Below are 20944 nucleotides of genomic sequence, written 5' to 3' on the forward strand. Positions count from 1 at the left end.
ATGCTTTGTGTTTCTTTCAGATACCTTGTAGAACTGCCAGAACGGTGTTTCAAAGGAAGCCATTTTAGTCTTGCAAAGAAAAATAGTTTTGCACCGTTTGCATCATGTGATTGAATCTTCTTATCAGCTGATAACAATTGGTGGCTGGGTGACTTGAGAATTCTTACATTTATAACTATAGATAATATTACTTTTTGGCGAATGCTAATATTAGGCTCTTTATATGAAACCACACGTCTTTAATGTATCCATCTTTCCCCATTAGATGATGCGCTGGGGGCCATATGTCTGTCTTACAGGCTTGCGTTGAACTTGGCGCTACGAACAACCCCCTTAACCCCCTCCAATCTGATACTTACACATAATTAACACTGTGTAACTTACACTTATATAAAAAAGATTGGGTCAGGTTTTATCTTGTGGTCAGTCACTGAATGTAAGGTAACATAACACTTCCTGTGTATACTCTACAAAATGGAACTATTATTCCACAACTTATTATAGGAGGGAGGGAGCTGGTTTCAATGTTCTCTCTCAACTCTGAAAACAACTTAATCATATAATGTAGCTGCTGTAGTAAATATGTTTCCATGACATTCACAATGTTTTACATACTGTATCAAGTAAAGATTCATAGTATGGTAGGAGTTTCATATATTTAATAAGACCCGGCCGGCTTTTCAAAATTGACGGAAAGTGGTCAGGTTAAAGTAGATAGGAAAGGGAAACGGAGGAGGAAGATGGCTAGATCATCTTATCGGAAACTGGAGGCAGCGCCATGCTCTCCTGTGCACCCCCTGAATCGTAGCCTGTCAATTCACAGAGTGACATTCACACTGTCACAACAGGGTCATGAAAATGTTCAATCCAATTTTGATTTCTCCCACTATTCTTGATGTCTGATGATAAAGTGTTGTTGTACCTGGGTGGCACACATGAATAATGAAGCGGCATTTGGAGTAGGTATCAAAAGGCAATACAACCTATCCAACTTAATGTTGTTAAATCTGCCTTTCTTCTTATGTCAGCCATTCTCAGCTCAGCAGGGTGTCACCACGTTCAACCGTTGTTTCAATTTAATAGCGCTCTTTGTTGAGCAGCTTCTGCAAAATGCATATAAGGGAAACACTAGATGATTAATAATAATAAAGCACGTTGAAGCAAGACTACAACTAGAATTATGAAGGTCATTGCAGAGCCATAGTTCTGGATCATCTACATGTATATCTGCTCTACATGTTTATCTGCTCTACTCGGGCTGCTCGATTATGGAAAAAATCATAATGATTATTTTGGACAAAATTAAAATCACGATTATTAATATGTGCCCTTATTCTGAAGTCTATGCTTTATTATTTTTATCACTTCCGGTTCCGGTAACCACCGAGGACGGCTGGGTGTCTTATTCCTCTGTGAAACCAGGCTATCGGTGCCCGGTTATTCAAACCCTTAATGATGGCAACCCTAACACTCTATGACCGACTGACCGGCTCGGAGAAATGCGGGTCCGGTCTGACCGGTCTGAACAGCCAGGCGGGAGCGCGCTTGAGAATAGCGGTGCGGTGCGCGGCGCTACATGGTCTGCTGCTGCCTTTTTCGCTGCTTTTCCACATGCGCTGTTTTTTTCACCGCCGGTCACCACACACACAACTCGCCTCCTTCACTTTACAGCTGCTTGAGAGTGAGTGCCGGTCAGCTGGGCTGCTGAATGCTTTGGGGGAAGGACTGAATTGCGCATGCGCGTCTCTTTCCGAAAAAAATGCCAGATAATCGTTTCAACTCGATTAGAGTAGTTTGGAGATCGTTTGACCCCATAATCATAATCACGATTAAATTTGGATTAATCGAGCAGCCCTATACACTACATGTGTATCTGCTCTATATGTGCACTGAATTCATAATCACGTCGTCTTGAATGCAATTATATCGGTTAATTACGCGAGTGTCTGAGTAAGTGGGAAGAACAACTGGGGACTTATCCCTCGAGATGCAACAGCCAGCTACGACATCGTACTCATATCCTGCGATATGACTAATGAGGACTGTGGGGATTTAAGCGTAACTTTGAAACGTGTTTGTGTAGTTTTCATATATGCCCAACCGGGCTTTGGCTTATTTGCATATGTGTGTCACTGCACACCATTGTGTCCTTGAGTTTGTATGTATGCCAGCCTCTTATGGTAGTTATAGCTACAAAGAAGTCATCATAGACATTAGGGATGGGCGTTCAATTAAATAGTCTTCATCGATCGTCGGGAGAATTAATGACGAATTTTCGATTAATCATTAATAATTTCAAGTTCAAAAATTCACTATTTATAGGCTATATCAAACTGCAGTGAAAAAACAAAGCGTGTTTCCTCATTGAGATCTTTATTACAAGATTAACAAAATATGCGCTGCCGTAATCTTAAGCAGCGGAGCCGACAGCTAGAAGCCGGTGCTACTAAACACAACTGAGCCTCGTTTTTTTAAAATCATCATGTTAAACAACAACTTAACCACAAATATATAATACTTAGGTCTGACAGGTTTTGCCGAATGTAACTCAAAACTATCAAACAAGGCACCGAGTCGAGAAAGCTTCATAAAAATAACCAGTAACTCACAGACAACCTCAGCACCAGCCTACGGGTTTGGGTTGAGAAAGATGAGCATGTTAACATTTCCCAAGTTCAGACGCAAACGCAGCCTGGTCACCGTCAGTCCATCCGCCGAAAAAACTCGCTCTGAGGGGACTGACATCGCCGTGACACACAGGTAGCTCCGTGCTAATTTGACTAGCCTGGCCGCGGCTCTGGTTTTTGCGCTCCCCTCGTCCGTGTCAGACAACGCAGGCTCCTTGTCTCCCCCAGTTTCGGGGATAGCTTCGCAGTATTGGCAGTGAACCAAGTCATTTTTTAACTCAAAATGGTCCAACTCTACACTTCGCCATGACCTCTTAATGTTTACTTTTGAAAATGGAAATACACGGTAACTCGCAGCCAGTCGCAGGTAACTGAGTAGGCCTGTGGTGTTTTTTTAAAACACTGCCCCCGTGGTCAAATATGTAATTAGCGAATTTCTCAAGAAAAAATAATTTCATCGACGAAATTCTTAATGATCAATTAATCGATCGTCGATTAATTATGCCCATCCCTAAAAGACATAATATAAGAATGGAGTCATTTTATTGACTTACGAGGGACAATAAGAAAATAACGACATGAGAAAAAGGATCATGTGAAATTGATCGCTTCTTGCAGTCTGTGAGGACAGTGAGAGTATCTGGGAGAGGATCTGCTGTTTGCAATTGTGATAACTATGTTTGATGCTTTTCATTATCCACTCACACTTTTTTTTTATATGACAGTTTTTCTTATTATACGCAGGGGCAGATTGAGAACATGCTGATATAATAGGATAACTGTCCGAAACGTTTGTAATTCTCCTACAATATGTGGATTTATGTTAAAAGTTACATTTTTGTAAGTGGGATGTCATGTTGCAGTTGCTTTTGAGAGAAATAGTTTGTAATTCATTTTTCACAACACACCCAGCAAGGTGTTGAAGCACAGTGAGCAAGTGTAATGAGAGTCGAGGCCATGACACAGCAAGTTTTATGATTTAATTTGGGTTGTCCACAGGCACCACACAGTAAAAGGATATTGTAGCCACAACCGACCAGAGGTTAAAGTCCTCTGATGAACGACCAGTGTGGTGCTGATGAATACTGGCCACAAAAAGCTCATTCATATCCGAGGTGAACCACCTTCACTGGACCAATCACATTTCAAACAAACGCATACACATCTCCATGTTGCTGCTACTGTTGGTTTCATGTGCAGGCTTTTCTTTCCACTGCAACAATGCAAACAAACCATGTGACCATCGAGCGCTGCACATTGCATTGATGCTGTATCTGTCTGTTTTACGTTGACCATTATTAGACCCTGCTGTTGTGTCTGTCTGTTGTATATCAGCATTCTCTCTTTCTTCTGGGTGGAGGTCAAACTGTCTTCGTCTTTCAGTATCCGGTTGTCTGTGCATCTGTGCTAACGCTCCTCAATAATTCATATTCTTATCTAACAAAGATTAAAAGTATGATGATGATGAGCTCCCCCCCCCCCCCCCATCCTCTGAAAAGAGTGCACACACACTTTCAACCGCTACATTCCCTGCCTCCGCTTTTTGTTCTGTGGTTTGTAACACGCCACCCTTCTCCTCCCACCTCCCTTAGGTTTTGGTCTGCTTTGGGTTGACTGGTCATTATGCTGATGCAGCTCTGTAGTTTCAAGGTCAGTGCCCCCGCTTCACCCGCTAACACAATAACCCGCCACCTTCTCCTATGCATGCTCACCAACATGAAACACCCTTCTTCGTTTGTTTTTGTCTGTCAGATTTACCCACCTTTATATGTATATATGTATGTATATATATATATATATATATATTTATAGTTGTGTGTTCATGTCAAAATTCAAACTGTTTTTAATAAGGAACAGTATTTTCCAAAGCAATATACTGATAGAACTTTAGGCTGAATCCACACTGATGTTGGCTTTTCACTAATAGTCATTTCACATGGTGACATAAGCAAACACATTCAAATTGTATTGGGTATACTCTTTCTTCATCATCAACTGCACACACTTAGTGCTTCGACATTTTGCCCGATCCGTCGATGCTGGCTGTGTGGGGCCCTGGAGTACCCGTCTTAACTGGAACTTTCTCTGATCTGATCTGAGATGCCAGGGTGAAAAACTCTCTCCCTTGCATGTGGACTTCCTGGTTATGATGCTGCATCTTTCAGTGATCACAGCATCCACGCTGCACAAACACTGAACTCTTATGTCACTCCACACATTTAAACCATTTCTTCAGGTTTGGCAAGGTTCATGTTGACAGTTTACATTTCGTTAACTGATTCTATTATATTATGAACACGATAAGGGTGTGGTGTTTTTTATTTTGGTTGAATATTTGGTTTCTGGTATTTGATCCATCCAGTACGGGGAAGTTGATACAACAGACATTAATTATAGCTGTGTATAATTAAAGGGTGTTTTGTATGAGGTAATTCTGTTTTGTGTTTTTGACAAATCCAGTTCCAAGATAACACACTAAATGACAATAGACGTAAATTTGAATTTCTCTGACACAGTTGCAAATTAATAAAACAAAACTAAAAGACACAGCTTGTGGTCGCAGGGAAGTTGACATATTTAGTATTATTTAATGACTGCTAATTTGGATAGCATTCTGTGGATGAGTACTAATATTTTTGCCATCTGTTGTCAATTGATATGATTGTTATTTATTTGAGGATTTACTGTTCTCTCATTTTACTTTTATATTTTGTCTACAATACAGCTTAAAAGCTTCTTGTGTTGTATTCTGTTGTAGAACTTGTACCAGAATAGGTTCCTGGGCCTAGCGGCTATGGCCTCCCCAACTCGCAGCAGCCAGACCCGCCAACGCTGCAAGGGTGCGGTTCGTCACAGCTACGGCCCAGACAGCTACGCTGTGAACGGCCTGAACCAGGAGGCCTTTATGCTTGGGCTGGCAAGGTCCACCAGTGACACTGATCTGGTCTCGCCGGATGCCCGATCCACCCTCACCATCAGCTCCTCCCACTACACCATAGGTCAGTCTGAGGACCTGGTTATCACATGGGACATCAAGGAGGACGTGGATGCTGGAGACTGGATTGGAATGTATCAAGTTGGTAAGTGAGATATAACATGATGAATGTTAGAGTTTGATACAAGATGAATATACTGTTGTCTAGTTTAATGACACTAGCCTCAAAAGCTACAAGATAGGTTGACAATCGTAATCTTTGCCAGTGTCAATCTGCAACAAGGCAATACTTATATTGATTATAATGTAATCTAATGGTCTTATAATAATCTGTCTTTAATACAACAACGTTTGCTGGTGTAAGAGTGCTAAGCCGAATCGTCTCTATTTATATAGCGCTTTTCTAGTCGGTATCTTTTCCAAGGACAACTTGTAATGCGTAATTGCAGGGACGGGGATCAAACAGCCCGACTTCTGATTATTGATGACCCGCTCTACCTCCTGAGCCACAGAGCAGCGTGACGACATTGTTTGACAATCGCTGTCCACATTCCAACTGCAGCAGTGTTGTCGGTTACAGTGTTTGAGCGAGAGGTCATGTTGACAAACATGGACTAACTCCATATCTTTTTCCACTTATGTTTGGTTTTATTGATATCTACCTTCTTGACCTACTCTTAAATCCTTTACTAATAAGGTCCCAAAATGTAAAATGTTGCATTTAATGCCGAATTTAATAATATGCCGATTCACATTTTGCAAATGGTCTGGAACCCACTTTATTTTCGATTTCCAAGTGAGATTATAACAGTCACAGAACAGATGTTAGACCAACTAGAAGGCAGCTCTGACAGTGTTGACCTCTGCTAAGGCTAATGGCCCATCTCGCCATGTCAATGCACTGTTTCCTATTATTTATCAAGACTATGCGGTCCGCTATTTTCTAATTTGTGCTGATATAATTTTTTTAATTAACCCGAAAATAAGCTAACCCTTGTCATAATAGTATAAGAGATCTTGTGTGCTATTGTCCGTATAAGCTTTTACTGCCCGTGCAGACAGTCGGACCTCATAGTTTCTGCTGTGCAATCCTGCAAGTGGCATGCGATGCGGTCCTCTCTCGCATGGGAGAGTCTTTCACACTTCACTTCAGAATTTTTTTTAACAGACTACAAACTACTTGTTTATTCCATTATAGATAATATGCCATCCACCTTGTTTAATACTGTCTTGATAACGGACTCAACAGATTTATCCGCATCAGTGACAGCCATCCTGGTCGTTAATAAATGCCTTAGCCGTTCCCTTTTGGCAGTCCTCAGTCAGTCATGATCAAAGTGGTAGCCTCCAGGCTGCCACAAAATCTTGGACAGAAACTACTAGAATCCTACCGACCTTGGAGATCTCCTGACTTTTCATCTGCTCTTCATCTGGCCTCATCATTAGTTTGACATTTTGGGGTTCAGAGGGAAATATCTTGACATCTACAGGATACACATCCTTGGTCCCCAGATAATTAAAATGTCTCTGATCCCTAAGCTTTTATCTAGCACAAGTAGCAGGTCAAAATTTAAATATGTCCCTCAGTTTGGTTTGTGACCAAAATACCTAAAAAAAACTAATGATAATGCCATCAATCTCAACCTTATAAAATTATATTAAATGACACTAACATGGCTGGGTTAGGGTTTTTAATCACATTACTCAGATTTGCTTCCTCAATTGCAGTCATGATGTTCTCAAAACCCTTGGCGGTTAGGACTCTTGATGTAGTGTTGTTTAAGACATTGTTTACTGAGGAAAATTCCTGAAAGCATTGTCGGTGAATAAATTGCAGTGTCATTAACAACTCTTCCTGAAGAATCAAATGTATTTATTTTGCTGAGAGGAATTGGGAAATGGAATATAAAATTATACGACTTCCAACTAAGACTGTGGTTTCATCAGTTTCCTCTCGTTGCAGATGAGGCTTTGTCGGAAAACTTTCTGGACTATAAGAACCGAGGAATCAACGGCTCCCACAGGGGACAAATAGTATGGAAAATTGACTCCAGCTCCAACATCATCGACTGTAAGTTATAAAAACCCCTGCAAGGCAACAAGTTGTTTCATATTATATATGATACCATTTTTGCCCATTTCTGTGTGCAGTTCCCATTCTGTGCAGGCTTAGTCAAAAGCAGCTATTATAAAACTATCTATGCACAATATTTATGAATTAAAGTCACGCAGCTGATAAGGGATCCTAACAGTAGACAATGACTATGGACTATACTGGCATCTGATCTTGATGGTGGATCATGATCTTGCTGGCTGCTGACCATAGACTATGATTGCAGCAGGACTGCTTGACATATAGTATTAAGTTATCCTTCAAAATGTTTACCCTCATCAATGCTGCAAAAAAACTTTAATCTTGATGATGTTTTCCTACACTTGACATCTATTGCACTTCTGTCCGTCCTGGAAGAGGATTCCCTCACATGTGGCTCTCTCTGAGGTTACTACGTATTTTTACCGGTTAAAGGGGTTTTTAATAGATTTTCCTTACTCTTGTTGAGGGTTAAGGGCAGAGGATGTCACACCATGTTAAAGCCCTATGAGACGAATTGTGATTTGTGAATATGGGCTATACAAATAAAATTTGATTGATTGATATTCGTTTGAAAGATGGACACATTCAGTCGCTCTGTTAAAAGGTGCTGAAAATGTTGTAATGATAAGATGAAATCAATCGCTGAGCAGACACTGGCAAATTGTAGCTACCTGTTCTAAAATAGTTTGGTTCATTTTGTCAAAAAGGGAGAAAAATCTGTGTCATGTCCACACTGACTTCACACTGGGGGAAACATGAGGTCATGTGACGAGGAAACCTATTCAGTAGTCAGTTACGATGATGTCATTCCACAGAGGGAAATCATATCTGAAGACTGACTGCAGCTCCAGCAGCAGTTTACTGGACGCGGTGTGTCACAATGAGTTCACTTTACAGTTCACTGTTATGGTTCAGTTTCATTACTAATCATCTCCAGTGGCAGCAAGCAGGCATTTGCAGTTAATGCTGAATCAAGCTTTTGATTCAAACAAATACTCCAAATCTTGTCTCACACTGTCTTGTGGAAACCAAACAGATTAACACAGCCGTGTTGCACTGAAGGGGTAGGATGTGAGGCAGCTTCCAGCTGTTTTCAAACAAGACCTCCGGAGAATTTAGTCTGGACTTTCTCTGGAGTTTTTGCCTTTTCCACATGCACAACGCAGCAGGTGATATTCTCCCCTGAAGAGTTCACATCATTACATTACATTACATTATAACATCATCACAGCCTCCTCCGGATTGTCTGCGAACTTATTACTTGAGGACTGGCCAAAGTTGCATCAAGTTCAGAGGTTGTCAGTCTCACATTTGCGCACACACATATTACCCCACTGGAGAATGTTCAGTGCATGTCTGAGAGCAGCTTTAGTTGGAAGTCAAATATAAGCATTCATACAGTACTTTCACTACTTCTTATGATTTCAATTATACCGGAAAAATGATATCAAACATCAAATATAATTTCCCAGTTATTATGCCAAGTGGTCTTCACTATGATGCTATTTAATCCGGTCTATTGAAAACTACACACTCCTGTAAACTCTGAGATATTTGCAGCAGCACGTTAACACCAGTCTCTGGGAAAGTTACAGCGTTTCATGTAGAAACAGAACAGAGTGAAAACGGAAGCAAAATAGGAGACAATCACAAATGGTGCACAATTGCTCTGTTTAGGGGCGAATGGAACAGTGTGCGGGAGTGAGAGAGATGCTCATATGAAGCAGTATAAATTTATCAGCTTAAAACGTGCAGGTGTTTCCATTCAGTAACACCATCCACTCTATCACAGGCAGAGGAGGCAGGCTTTATAGGACTGAAGCTATTATATAAAATTGTAAGAGCATTTTTATCTGTGTCAGGATGAAGCCTAATGCACTACCTATTATAAATATTCCTCACTCAATACTGCTGTTTACACTAGGAAGCCTACAAGCATCACTGGCGGATAGAAAACAAAAATTGTTGCTGTTTTTCTAAGTTCTAGTTTTCATCTGTATTTTTCAAAGAGAAATTTCATATCATATCAGACAAAAAGAACTACAGACCCTACACAGTTTTTTATATGTGGATATTTCCAAAATGAATTAAATATCCAATAAGCTGTAAAGACAGTGTATTTATGGCATTCATGGCATTTGTAGACCAATGATGCCGCAGCAACGCGACTAGTGTCTCAATTCGAAAGCTCCAACTACTGCGTCCTTCCACCCTTGACCAACTGAGGATCCTTCCTGGTCCGACATGTCCCATTATCCATTGCCCTTCAATAGCAACAGTTTTTCAAAGAGGTAATGGCGGCGGTAAGCGAGGAACATCGGAATAATTTATTTTTATGTTGGTACTCTAGTACAACAACGGTACACATTCCTGTCTCTTTAAGGCCCACCTCCTGATAATGTGACATCTGCTCTGATTGGCCAACTGTTCCACTTAGTTGTGGATGGTCAAACACTTCCAGCTTGTATAGAAAATGCGCTCTTGCTTAATCTGCTTTAATTAGGGGGTTTGCCCAGCTCGAAGGAAATTGCTGAGTGCGCAGTATTTGACTCAAGGGTTTACCCGATCAGTGTGGTGTAGTATTTATCATTGTAAAATAAATACGTTCAGGATAGAGAATGTCAGACTCTGAACCAACATGTTGATGAGCCTGTGCCTCATACCAAGGGTTCAAGCTTGGAATATGCTGTTCATAGGGTTGAATTAATTTTGTCACCAGCCTATTCAGTAATGAGTGTGTTGTTTGAAGTCGAAGACCTGTTGAATTTCTTGCCTCTCCTTTGGGAACGGCTCCACAGCACTTTTAACAGTTTTGACAATGTGTGTGTTATCAAACCATTTAAGGCTGCCAGCAGGAATGATATTGTAGTCAGTGAGCTTACAGTGAAGTGTCACTGTGTGTTTCCCCTCTTCTCATCAAACCATCTGAGTGTGTCTGCCCATACAGGCAGAAAAACATGGAGATTTACTATGACCTTAATCTGCTCATGTCCCCGAGCATTTTACTTTTTTTGCTCTACTTCCCCTGTTGAGTCCCACAAATGATAAACGTTGCTGACTAGCTATCACTGTTTACTTCAATAACGTATCATATACTTTTCATATACATTTTATGGAAAACTGACTTAGATAACATATTCTAAATACCATTTGATTTGACCTCTGACCTCATGGCTGTCCCCCTCAATGTTTAAGAGGCTTTGTTGACATGATCATAATAAGGTACAGACTTGTCAAAGCACCTTGGAGAAAACATTTGTTGTGTAACAGGCACATTTAGAAAATTCAGGTATAAATATGTAAAATTACAGTGTGTTGAAATGAAACTAATCCTTGTTTGATTTTCTCTCCATTATTGCCTCCTCCCTTTACCTTAAATGTGTGTGTCCTCCTCAGCTGAGACCCAGGTCTGCTTCAGGTACTACCACGGCGTCACTGGAGCACTGAGAGCTACAACACCCACTGTAGCCATCAAGAAGGGCCCTGTACCCGTGAGTCTCACCATCCCTCCTGGCTTTATTTTGACATGTGGAGCTGTCTGAGAGTTGTGTACTTTCATTGGTCACTCAGTGTTGTTTGTCCAATGTCTACAGGGAAAAGCAGTCCATCTCATTAAGTTTGGTTCACCTCTGTCAGTCAATCAAGCTTAGCTGTGAGGAAGCTTTAGGATAGGAAAATTCAACTATTTAAGGCATCCTACTAGGTTCTTGAATTTTGAAGCAAACTCAATTTCCTAAATTTGGATGAAAATCACCTAATGCAGACTAATTATTACCTGAGTCTGTGGGATTTAACCAGTCTTCCATATGAAGATGGGAAATATGTCACTAACTGATAAAGAGATACTGCACACTTAAAGGTCCCATATTTTGTAAAATAAATTTCCTGGGACACCTCAAATTAAATCCCAGAAAGTTGTAAAATATGGGGCCTTTAAACATGTTTGTTGAGCTGTAAACAAAAAATTGGACTTTACTGTGATATAATACATTACAAAATGTACAAAAGAATCAGCCTTTATGGGTTGAACATGGCTCATAACCCGTTAACACCACCCAGTGTTAACCGAGATGGACCTTACAGCGCCAAAGCTTATGTAATGTGAATTGTTTGGGACGTTGGGAGGTACCGTCCCAAACAAGATACTTAAAAGACTAGATATCACTTTATTAATTCAACACTGACAGTTTTTTGACAAGAGGGTCAAAACTGATTTAGCAGAAGCAAGAGTTTTTGTTCAACACATTCTTCTTCCACCTGGGGATAAAATTACCCACAATGCAGCACAATTGTTAGGTGTGTTACAGTAGTGAAGGCTAATGAAGCCAGGAGCCTATAGCGTCAAGCAGAGATGAGGTGTGGGCTACAGAGGTAGTGAGCCCCCATTTTTCCAACTGTAAGTGTAGAGTGTGAGTGTATTGTACATTATGTTGTATTGTATCTTGAAAATAGAAAACAAAGCTGCAAACTTGGGAAGGATGGATGAGAGTGGAACTGTATGCTATTTGCTCTGTACAGACACATTGCATTAAAACCTCAGAAATGTGTTCTCACCTGTCAGGATGGATAAAGGTTGTAATTAGCACGTTGACCTTTTATTGCTCCACGCAACACTTTGTGTGTCTGATGTTGTACACATGAGTACAAGTGATTAGAAAAATGCAATAAAAATGTTTAACAAAGATAAATGTACATACAGGTGACATGGTGGAACAGTGGTTGCCCCATAGCAAGATGGTTCTTTGTTGAATCCTGGGCCTTCCTCTGTGGATTTTAATGTTCTCCCTGATCTGTGTTGGTTTTCTTCCGGTATCTCGACTTGCTGTCTCAGTCCAAAGACTGGGTTAGGTTGATGGGAGACTCTAAATCTACTGTAGGTGTGAATGGTTTTTTGTCTTGGTATGTCAGTCCTGTGATACGCTGTCCATGGTTTACCCTGCTTCTCATCCAATATGAGCTGGGATTGGCTCCAGCCCTGCTACTGTAACCAGTCGTGAATTGAGGATAATAAAAACAATAACAAATAATAGAGTTGAAAAGTTTTTTATTAATTGTAATACCCTTTGCATTTAAAACAGGAGTAAGTCTATTGAGTGCTTGAGCACAGTTTATCAAGGTTCTTGGTTTGTAGGTTATTTTTAGCATCTCAGTGAACTTTCTGTTATTCTTTCTGGTCTTCTGTCTCATGTAACTGATATGGAGATCAGGGCTCAGTGGAGACCATAGCATTTGCTGCAGGACTCCTTGTTCTTTTTTTCAGTAAAGCTAAGTGAAAGTTTTTTTAAAGCTGCTTCAGACATGCACTTGACTCTTGAGATACTCTGAACATCCTCCAGAGGGGCTGGACGTGTGAACGCAAATGTTAGAGTGAGAGCCTCTATTCTTTCTCTGACTGTCCCTAAAATGTCAGCAAATTGTGTGGAGGAGCTGATGTGAGAACAGGAAAACCTCAGCAAGATTCATCTCAAGCCAGTGGATGTGCAAATGAGGTTTCTAACACTCCACAGGGGCAAAAATGGAAAAAGAAACAAAAAGAAGAATTTGTACATTATTTCCTGCCTCTCTGACTGCTGCACTGTCCCTCACCTGACTGCTCCGTAGATTTCTGTGTTGCTGTGATCACGTCTAAGCCGAGAATCTCGGGCTGTGTAGTTATTTCATGAAAGGCAGCCTGCAGAGAAAATCGGGACCCAATTCTGTGGCCATCCTCTGGAGTTAAAGCCTGAAAATAGATCGAAGTACTCAAGAGTTTCTCAGGCTACTTGTTGTGTAGGTTTTTTTATGTGTAGGTTGTTCATCTCGGGGAACTTTCTGCAGTTCTTTTCTGGTCTTGTGTCTTCTTGTGTAACCGATGTGATGATGTGGAGATCAGGGCTCTGTGTGGGCCACAGCATCTGCTGGAGGACTCTGTCTTCTTCCTTTTTTGTGGACTGTGTCATGCTGCAGATTGAATTTGGTATCTGTGATGAACCAGAACCTAAACATGTCTTAAACTGTTCACAGTGCTTTTTGTACATTATGTGAAATGACCTATAAAAAAGTAAAACAATTTTACTTTTTAGCTATTAGTTGCATTTGATTTGTGGAGAGAATTAGCATCACTAACATGTAACCTCTTACATTAAATTTGTGGAGTGTTTTTACAATTGTGGCTTTGGTCACAACAGTCCTGGCGGCTGTGGGATCTCGTAATGAAGTAATGGGGCATTATTGTTATACCTAAAATAGATTATTGTGCTGAAATTGTCATATTCTTTTTTTTTAGCAGCAGAGCGACAGTGTTACTGTCACAATATCAATTTTTTCATTGCTCTTCCAAAGCTTCTGTCAGCTGCACCCTGTTATCAGGAGAGTGTCCAGCAGGGCGATTGGATTTCCATGTTTGCCTTCCCATTCTGCTGCTTTGGGCCTCTGGAAATGCTGATGGGCCCAGAACTTGATCTGCACTTGCTTCCTGAGGACAAATGAATAAAAATAACCGCCATAGGAAGGGAGACATGGCGGGAGGGAGGGGGGAAGGGAGGGGAGGAAGTGGGGAGATAACAGGAGATAGTCCAGCTTAGGTAAGTCATTCAGGTTTTTTGGAGGCAAGAGGTAGAATGCACCAGGTTTAATAGGTTGAGGTCGAGAAGGAGAGGAAGAAGATGGACTGACAAAGAAGCAGCGGATGGACATTTGTCTGCTTCAATTTTTCTCTACTCTAGCCAGTCAGACGGTGCAGACAGAGCAGGCACAGCGTTTGTTTGTGTTTGTGTGTGATGGATGGTTTGTGTCTTCAGCTGGGACTGCTGTCTCCCAGTCATCCCGAGAGGAGAAGCGTGAGGAGGACGAGGCTCAGCTGGATAGCCTGGGTAACCATAAATATGTCTTTCTCTCTTCTCTTCATATGCATTTGGAATACCAAACCTGCCTTTTATTATTTTTTTTGCTGCAGATTATAAGATGTGTGTCGGATTGCATTGACAGCAATTCATCAGTTTGACACTCGGAACTGCCTCAAATTCTTTAATATCAACATAGATATGATCAAACACAATGAGTTAATATTCACTTGTAAAAAGTATGCTTGATACTCGGGGCACTCTGGTGGTGTCTGCAGTTTATTGTCCAGTAACTGTGGCCCGTAGTTTGTACGAATATTATAGAATCCCCTGAGAGATCTCCTGGGAGGAAGTCTGGACCCAATTCTGCAGACATCCTCTGCAGATCATGCCTGAAAATTGCTCATGAGAGAGAGGGTTGCGTATGGAGTGAGCTATCAGAATCACCCCCCCCCCCCCCTGGTAAAAACTAACAAATCGCACTTAGTTTGGGGCCAAAAAACGGCATCAGACTTCTAATAAATAATAATTAATAAATATATTTCTACATTATTGCAGTTTGTGCGTGTAGCAGAGATTGCTGCAGGTGGAAGGGGGGAATCCAGCAAACCCTAGTACTTACAACCCCCCCCACAAAAACACAAATGGGAGAGAAGAACAGTCCATCCAGTGTAATTAGCCATTCATTTAATTGTGTTACTGTAGCTAATGGTGAGAGAGATATAGGGGGTGATGCTGCTCTTTAAAATCGATCTTCCCCCAAAACATTTAAGACATTACATTCAGCGCCTTTTATATTTTGATAGTGCATCGGTATTTGTTTTTTTTTGTACATTCTGCAGCAAGATGTCAAATTATATAAAGTGTGCAGCCGATGGATGAAGTTGAAGTTCGGTTTATCTGTGAGATTAGAATCACTGAGGAGACCCCCGCTGCCGCTTCTCTCTCCGTCTCTACTCAGCAGAGCAGATTAGCATCTCATTATGAATTGGTCCAAACATCTGTCATGTCCTTTATCCCTTTATCTTGTTGTTTTCACTGCTTGTTTTTTTTTTCCATTTCCAGCCAGTTACACTAATATTGAGACCTGAAATAGAGATAAAGGAGGTACTGCAGGATTCGCAGTTTCACACTAATTGAGTTATTTGTGGTCACAATATCAACACAAAAAGTTTTACCATTTCAATTTGGTATAATCTTATTTCACTGTAGAGCTGGATAGAGCAGATTGGTACCCTAAGACCCTAAGGCTGGAAAAGAGCTATACAAATACTGTCCATTAACTAACATCATCATAACTCATCTTGAGAGGGGGTCCTGACTATATATAATAAATGTCATGGTAATCCAGCCCAAACGAAAAAGTCAAATCCCTGGTAGCGCTGAAGAAAAGGTGGGCAGATCACCAACCTGATTAGAATTCATCCTGCGGGAACCATGAGTATCTGGTACAATGTTCACAGTATCCATCAAATAGTTGTGGTGATTCGCCTAATGCCAGCGGATACTGCGTGGTATAAAATAATGTGCTGTCAGACACAAGTCGATCCACCATGTGTAAGCAAGGCGCAGGTACCGACCTGCTATGTCCTTTGATTTCTGTTGGCCTGTCATCCTACTGCTATCACCCGTCCATCAATTACAACTCTTTATCGTGAACAGGACCATGGTGACAACAGAGCCCAACAAAAAAACTTTTTTCCCCAGCAACAGTCTCCAGCTTTAGCACATTTAGGAATAAGGCCCATTTTTTTGTAGCAATAGATGTCTTGTTACTTATCTTGTCACTGTAAATTTATATTCATAAAGTTGTAAATGAAGCTAGGAGCTGATTAGTGATCTGAAAATTTAAAATAATCCAGAGGGAGGAATGTAGATTTTGTGAAACTCAAGTGTGACGTTGTTTAAGATATCTTGCCCAACACATATCTTTTTTACTTATTTGACTAGTTTACGTAGATAGGGGACGTTAGCAAAACCCTGTACGGTGGAGCTGACGCAACACAGTATTTACACTGTCCTCCGCTTTCTCCACTCTCCATCCTCTCCACTGTCTCTCCCCCCATCCCCCTCACTCCTTCTCTTCCTGGCTCAAGAATCAATGTCAGGATAATGAGGACTAGTGTATTGATCGCAGTCAGGCTGAAAGTGGAGCCTTTTAAAAACACTGTGCTGAATGAGATTGAACGGAGTGTCCCTACCTAAACTTCCATGTATTTAAAATCATGTCTGACTTTCACTCCACCAAATAAGGCGTTCTCTTGTATACTTGAATTTGTTTTAATTGTATACCATTGTTTGGCTTCAGTGCCCTACTTCTCTGATAAGCATCATTACATTTTCATTCTCTAGCAAAGGAAGGAAAAGGATTAGAGGAGAAGGAAAGTTCAGTGTGTTTTCATGTTCCTCAGGTTCATAGACACATATTAACCCTACTGTGTGTCTGTGTCTTCAGGTATTAAAGCCAGTGGTTAGTCCTGAAGTCAACCATGGACTGGGCAACAGGAGGCTCATCAACTTTTCCCTGTCAGGTATGCATCTGTCTCTTTCTTTCTAATCTTTACAAACCGTTTTTTCGTGTGCAGGCGAGGGCGGTGGTTTTGGGGCTGGAAGCTTCTGGGTTCTGTTTCTAGCTTGAAGAATCACGTTTGAGCAGACTTCAGTCCCCGCAGGTCCGTGTGGAGAGCAAAAGAGGCGGAACACATTGACTTTTTAATTAATATGTTTTCATATGCAGCTAGTTGTTAATAGAAATGAGCTGAAATGTCATCTGGACCTAAAATACTTAAAAAATAATAATGTTTGTGTTTTGTGGTCAAGAAACATGTGATAAAAGAAACTAGTTGGACTGTAAATAGTGTACAGTGAAAGGAGGAAGTCATGTCCTACCCAGATATCCAGAGGCTAATTGACTCTCAGATAATAACCGATGGGCCCAGAGATTGGTGTCTTTCCATCTTTTCGTGTAATGCTTTAGTCCGAGAATCAGCACCCTTGTATGTTCTTACACTCCGTCCTCATCTGACCTGTCTCTCTAGCTAGTGCTCTCTCTAGTTATATCATCTTTGCGCTGGCTGTAGACAAGCAGTGGTAGCTTTGACATTTAATGTGTCCATAATGTGGCAAAACTCAAACTCACCTTTTTGACACAATACATTGTATATCCTTGATTGATTCTTATGTGACTACAGTGCCCAATGTAGCAGCAGTTCTTTGGTTTTAGAGGAAGTAAAGTAACTCTAGCTTCCAAACCTTCTACAATGAAATGAAACACACATCAATATGGAAACACAACATGCCAGTAGTTCGCAAACATATGAAAGACATATTCTCATTGGTAGCTGCAGCCTGGTAATCATCCTCTGTTTACAGTGACTAAAGAAGCTTTTCTCTATATGACCTTTATTTTGTATTCTAGAGAGCCTCAAGCTTTACAGAATTTTCTATAGCTGCTTTCAGACTTTCCGACTGCACTGAACTCCTGACTTTCTCATGAAATTATTTAGAAGGTGTGTAAGTGAGAACAAAAATGTCTGAATCCGTCGCTGCGAGCATGGTTTCTCCTGCCAGCCCCTTTGTAAAAGCTCCAGAGAAAGTCAGGGATTCCATGTGAGGATGCAGCAGGATTTTGGATTCATTTGTAGGATTCATCCCCAACAGTGTCGGGTGATGACGTTTCTAACATGCAGCAGGTACAAAACTTGAAAAAAAGAAGAATACAAATATCTCAGGATAAAGAAACGTTTCATAAATATAGAGCAAACTGATGAAGAACTTTGAAAGACAATAGGATTCAAGAAACTTTTGGTAACAAGACAGGACAGCAGACAATCTCTTGCTGGTTTTTCAGTTAATGTCTGCAAATTAATTTTGCACGTTTTTAAAATCCAAGGGAAATGTTTTGGGTTGTAATTTGATGTTAATGCCAAGTTAATCTACAAACAGAATCTGCACAAATCACTGCATTCAATGCAGTTTGATATCAGCGGTCATCTGAATCATTAATGAAAAACAATTTCCTTTGTCAGATCTAATGACAGGTGAAATAATAATTTGCTGAACAGCAGACAGAAGCAGTTACGTGTCATTCCTATTTCACATGACATCATCCCTGTTTATTTCCATGTCCTTCAGACCTCCAGGCAGTTGGTTTGAAGAAGGGGATGTTCTTCAATCCTGACCCCTACCTGAAGCTCTCCATCCAGCCTGGAAAGCACAGCATCTTCCCCTCGCTGCCACACCATGGCCAGGAGAAACGCTCCGGAGTGGTCTGCAACACTGTCAACCCACAGTGGAGCATAGAGGTATACACACACACACACACACACACTCTTGTAGGATTTCTCTGCTATATTTAGACATCTAATATATATGCTCAGGGCCGGAGTGGCTCTTGCGGGTCTTATTTTCAGCCCAGGAGTTTAATGCCTCCGACCAGCCCATTTAAATTCACAACCTATCATACTGGAGATCACAAAGAGAATCTACCCTGTGCCTCCAGACCACCCAGTCCATGCATTTTGTCATCATTTTTCCAGTTAACAAATAAGTTGATGTGTTTGGAATTAGGAGTTGGTGCAGGTTAATCTCTCTAATGGAATTATTATTTAACGTTTATTTTCCAAACATGTCTGATATAAAGCCGGTGGAGAAGACTGCAAAAAACAGTGGAGGCGGGATTTGCTGCTTCTTTGGTTTCTGTAGTGGAGTAAGAGGATCAATGTAATCTATGAAAATCATGCTTGCTTAGTGGAAAACAAGATCAGCCCATTGATTTTCTCATTTAGGACCTTTCCTTGGAAATCCATACGTTTTCTGGAAAGTTCATTGCTGGTCAATCCAGTAAGGGGCACTGCAGAATAATGGCATTAGCAATGTGGTTGACTTATGCTAAACTATTTTCATCCATCGGAGTAAAGAAAATATATAAAATGATAATGCTGAACAAGAATCCCTCTAAAACCTCCCTTCACCAGTGAGCTCTTGACAGATCAATATTGAAATAAATGACAAAGTTGTATTATGACTGAAGAGTATATATATATATATATATATATATTTTTGTATTCTTTTTTATTTTTCAACTCACAAAAAAAAGTGGCACTGACATTGAAACAAACAGATCTCTTAACACCTCTCTATTGATTTATCATTATTAGTGTCCGTGCACATTCCTCCTAAGAACGTTACTGTTCGAGACCAGCAGTTACGTTTTATTTCTTCTGACTTGCCGTGTCGCTGGGCTCAGTATGGAGTAACCTAGACGTTACATGTTACTGCATACTGAAACTCCGTAATGTATCTCGGGACGTTACTCCTACATTGGTAACTGTCCTGCTAAAACTTGAACAAACATGAGGACGATGTAACCTACCATTCAGACACATCCTGTTGTAACCGACTGTAAATATGTGACTGGTCTTCTATAGCGGTATGCAAACATAGTGTGCCAGAATGAGAATGTTGATAGGCCTGCCCCGCGTGTCACTCAAAACGCAGCCAACCAATCAGAGGAGGGGCTCAAGAGGCAGAGAGAGGCAGGAGAGAGCACATGGAAATACACGTTGCAGCAGTTTTTCCGACTTTAAACCACTGATATATCATCTCAGGGGTACTAATACCTCAAATGAAATCCCAGAAGGGTCTCAAATATGGGGCCTTTAAGAAAAACTATCCATCTGCTTTACTCTCTTCTTTGACTTGAAATTGCCAAGATGTGTGTTGAACTGCAACTTTATGTCCAACCAGTTGTCTTCTTTCATATGTTATGTCAATAGTTGTTGGTACACTCCTGGTTCTGTCGGTTTCAGAAGCCACATAAAAATACTTTTATTTTAAGGAACCTTGTCTGAGCCTGACGTATATGTAATGTACTCAGAACTTAAGTTTGGAGTTGATGACCCCGATTTATACACCAACCACTGACTCAAATAAATATCCTCAAAATAATATTACCTTTGCTTGATGGACATATATTTCTCAGGATCTTCGGCAGGAATTTCTGCTAATGTTTATTTTATATAAACGCACAAGAAACAAACATTATGTTTCTGTGTCTGGTTGAACTGCTGATTTGGGAAGAGAACAGGAACTAATGAGGAAAGGATGAGACCTTATAAACACTGGAAATGAACCAACGGTTATGTGTCTGGTGTTGGGCGGTCTCACTGCAGTGTACGTCTCACAGTGCTCTACCGCCACAATCTCTACCCTTCATAGTGTCCCTCATGAGACTCCGTACACTGATTTACTGCAGTGACCCTCTTGGCAACATCCACTCAGCTCAGAGCCACTTTCCCTTCCAAACAGCTCCCATGTTGAATGGATCTCAGGATGCCAAGAAGTAATGCACTGTATAACTCTAATGGGTCTCCATAGCCTGCCAGCTCAGTGGCTTAAGTAGCCAATGCAGTATGGTTAGTTTGGCATTGAGCTAGTGACTCCAGTCCCTTTCAGATTCATTCTG

General features: G+C 40.8%; 1 protein-coding gene across 1 annotated transcript in view; it reads left to right on the top strand.

Moving 5' to 3' along the window:
* Positions 1-20944, top strand: part of LOC133932784 (E3 ubiquitin-protein ligase HECW1) — a 66301-nt gene that overhangs the window by 6518 nt on the left and 38839 nt on the right. Inside the window, exons 3-8 of the mRNA XM_062379630.1 lie at positions 4220-4277; positions 5386-5707; positions 7526-7633; positions 11054-11148; positions 16934-17009; positions 18613-18782. Of these exons, the coding sequence (XP_062235614.1) occupies positions 4251-4277; positions 5386-5707; positions 7526-7633; positions 11054-11148; positions 16934-17009; positions 18613-18782 (798 nt within the window). The 5' untranslated portion in view covers positions 4220-4250. The remainder of the gene's footprint in view (positions 1-4219; positions 4278-5385; positions 5708-7525; positions 7634-11053; positions 11149-16933; positions 17010-18612; positions 18783-20944) is intronic.

Source organism: Platichthys flesus, chromosome 21, assembly GCF_949316205.1.
Source record: "Platichthys flesus chromosome 21, fPlaFle2.1, whole genome shotgun sequence".
NCBI classification, from domain to species: Eukaryota; Metazoa; Chordata; class Actinopteri; order Pleuronectiformes; family Pleuronectidae; genus Platichthys; species Platichthys flesus.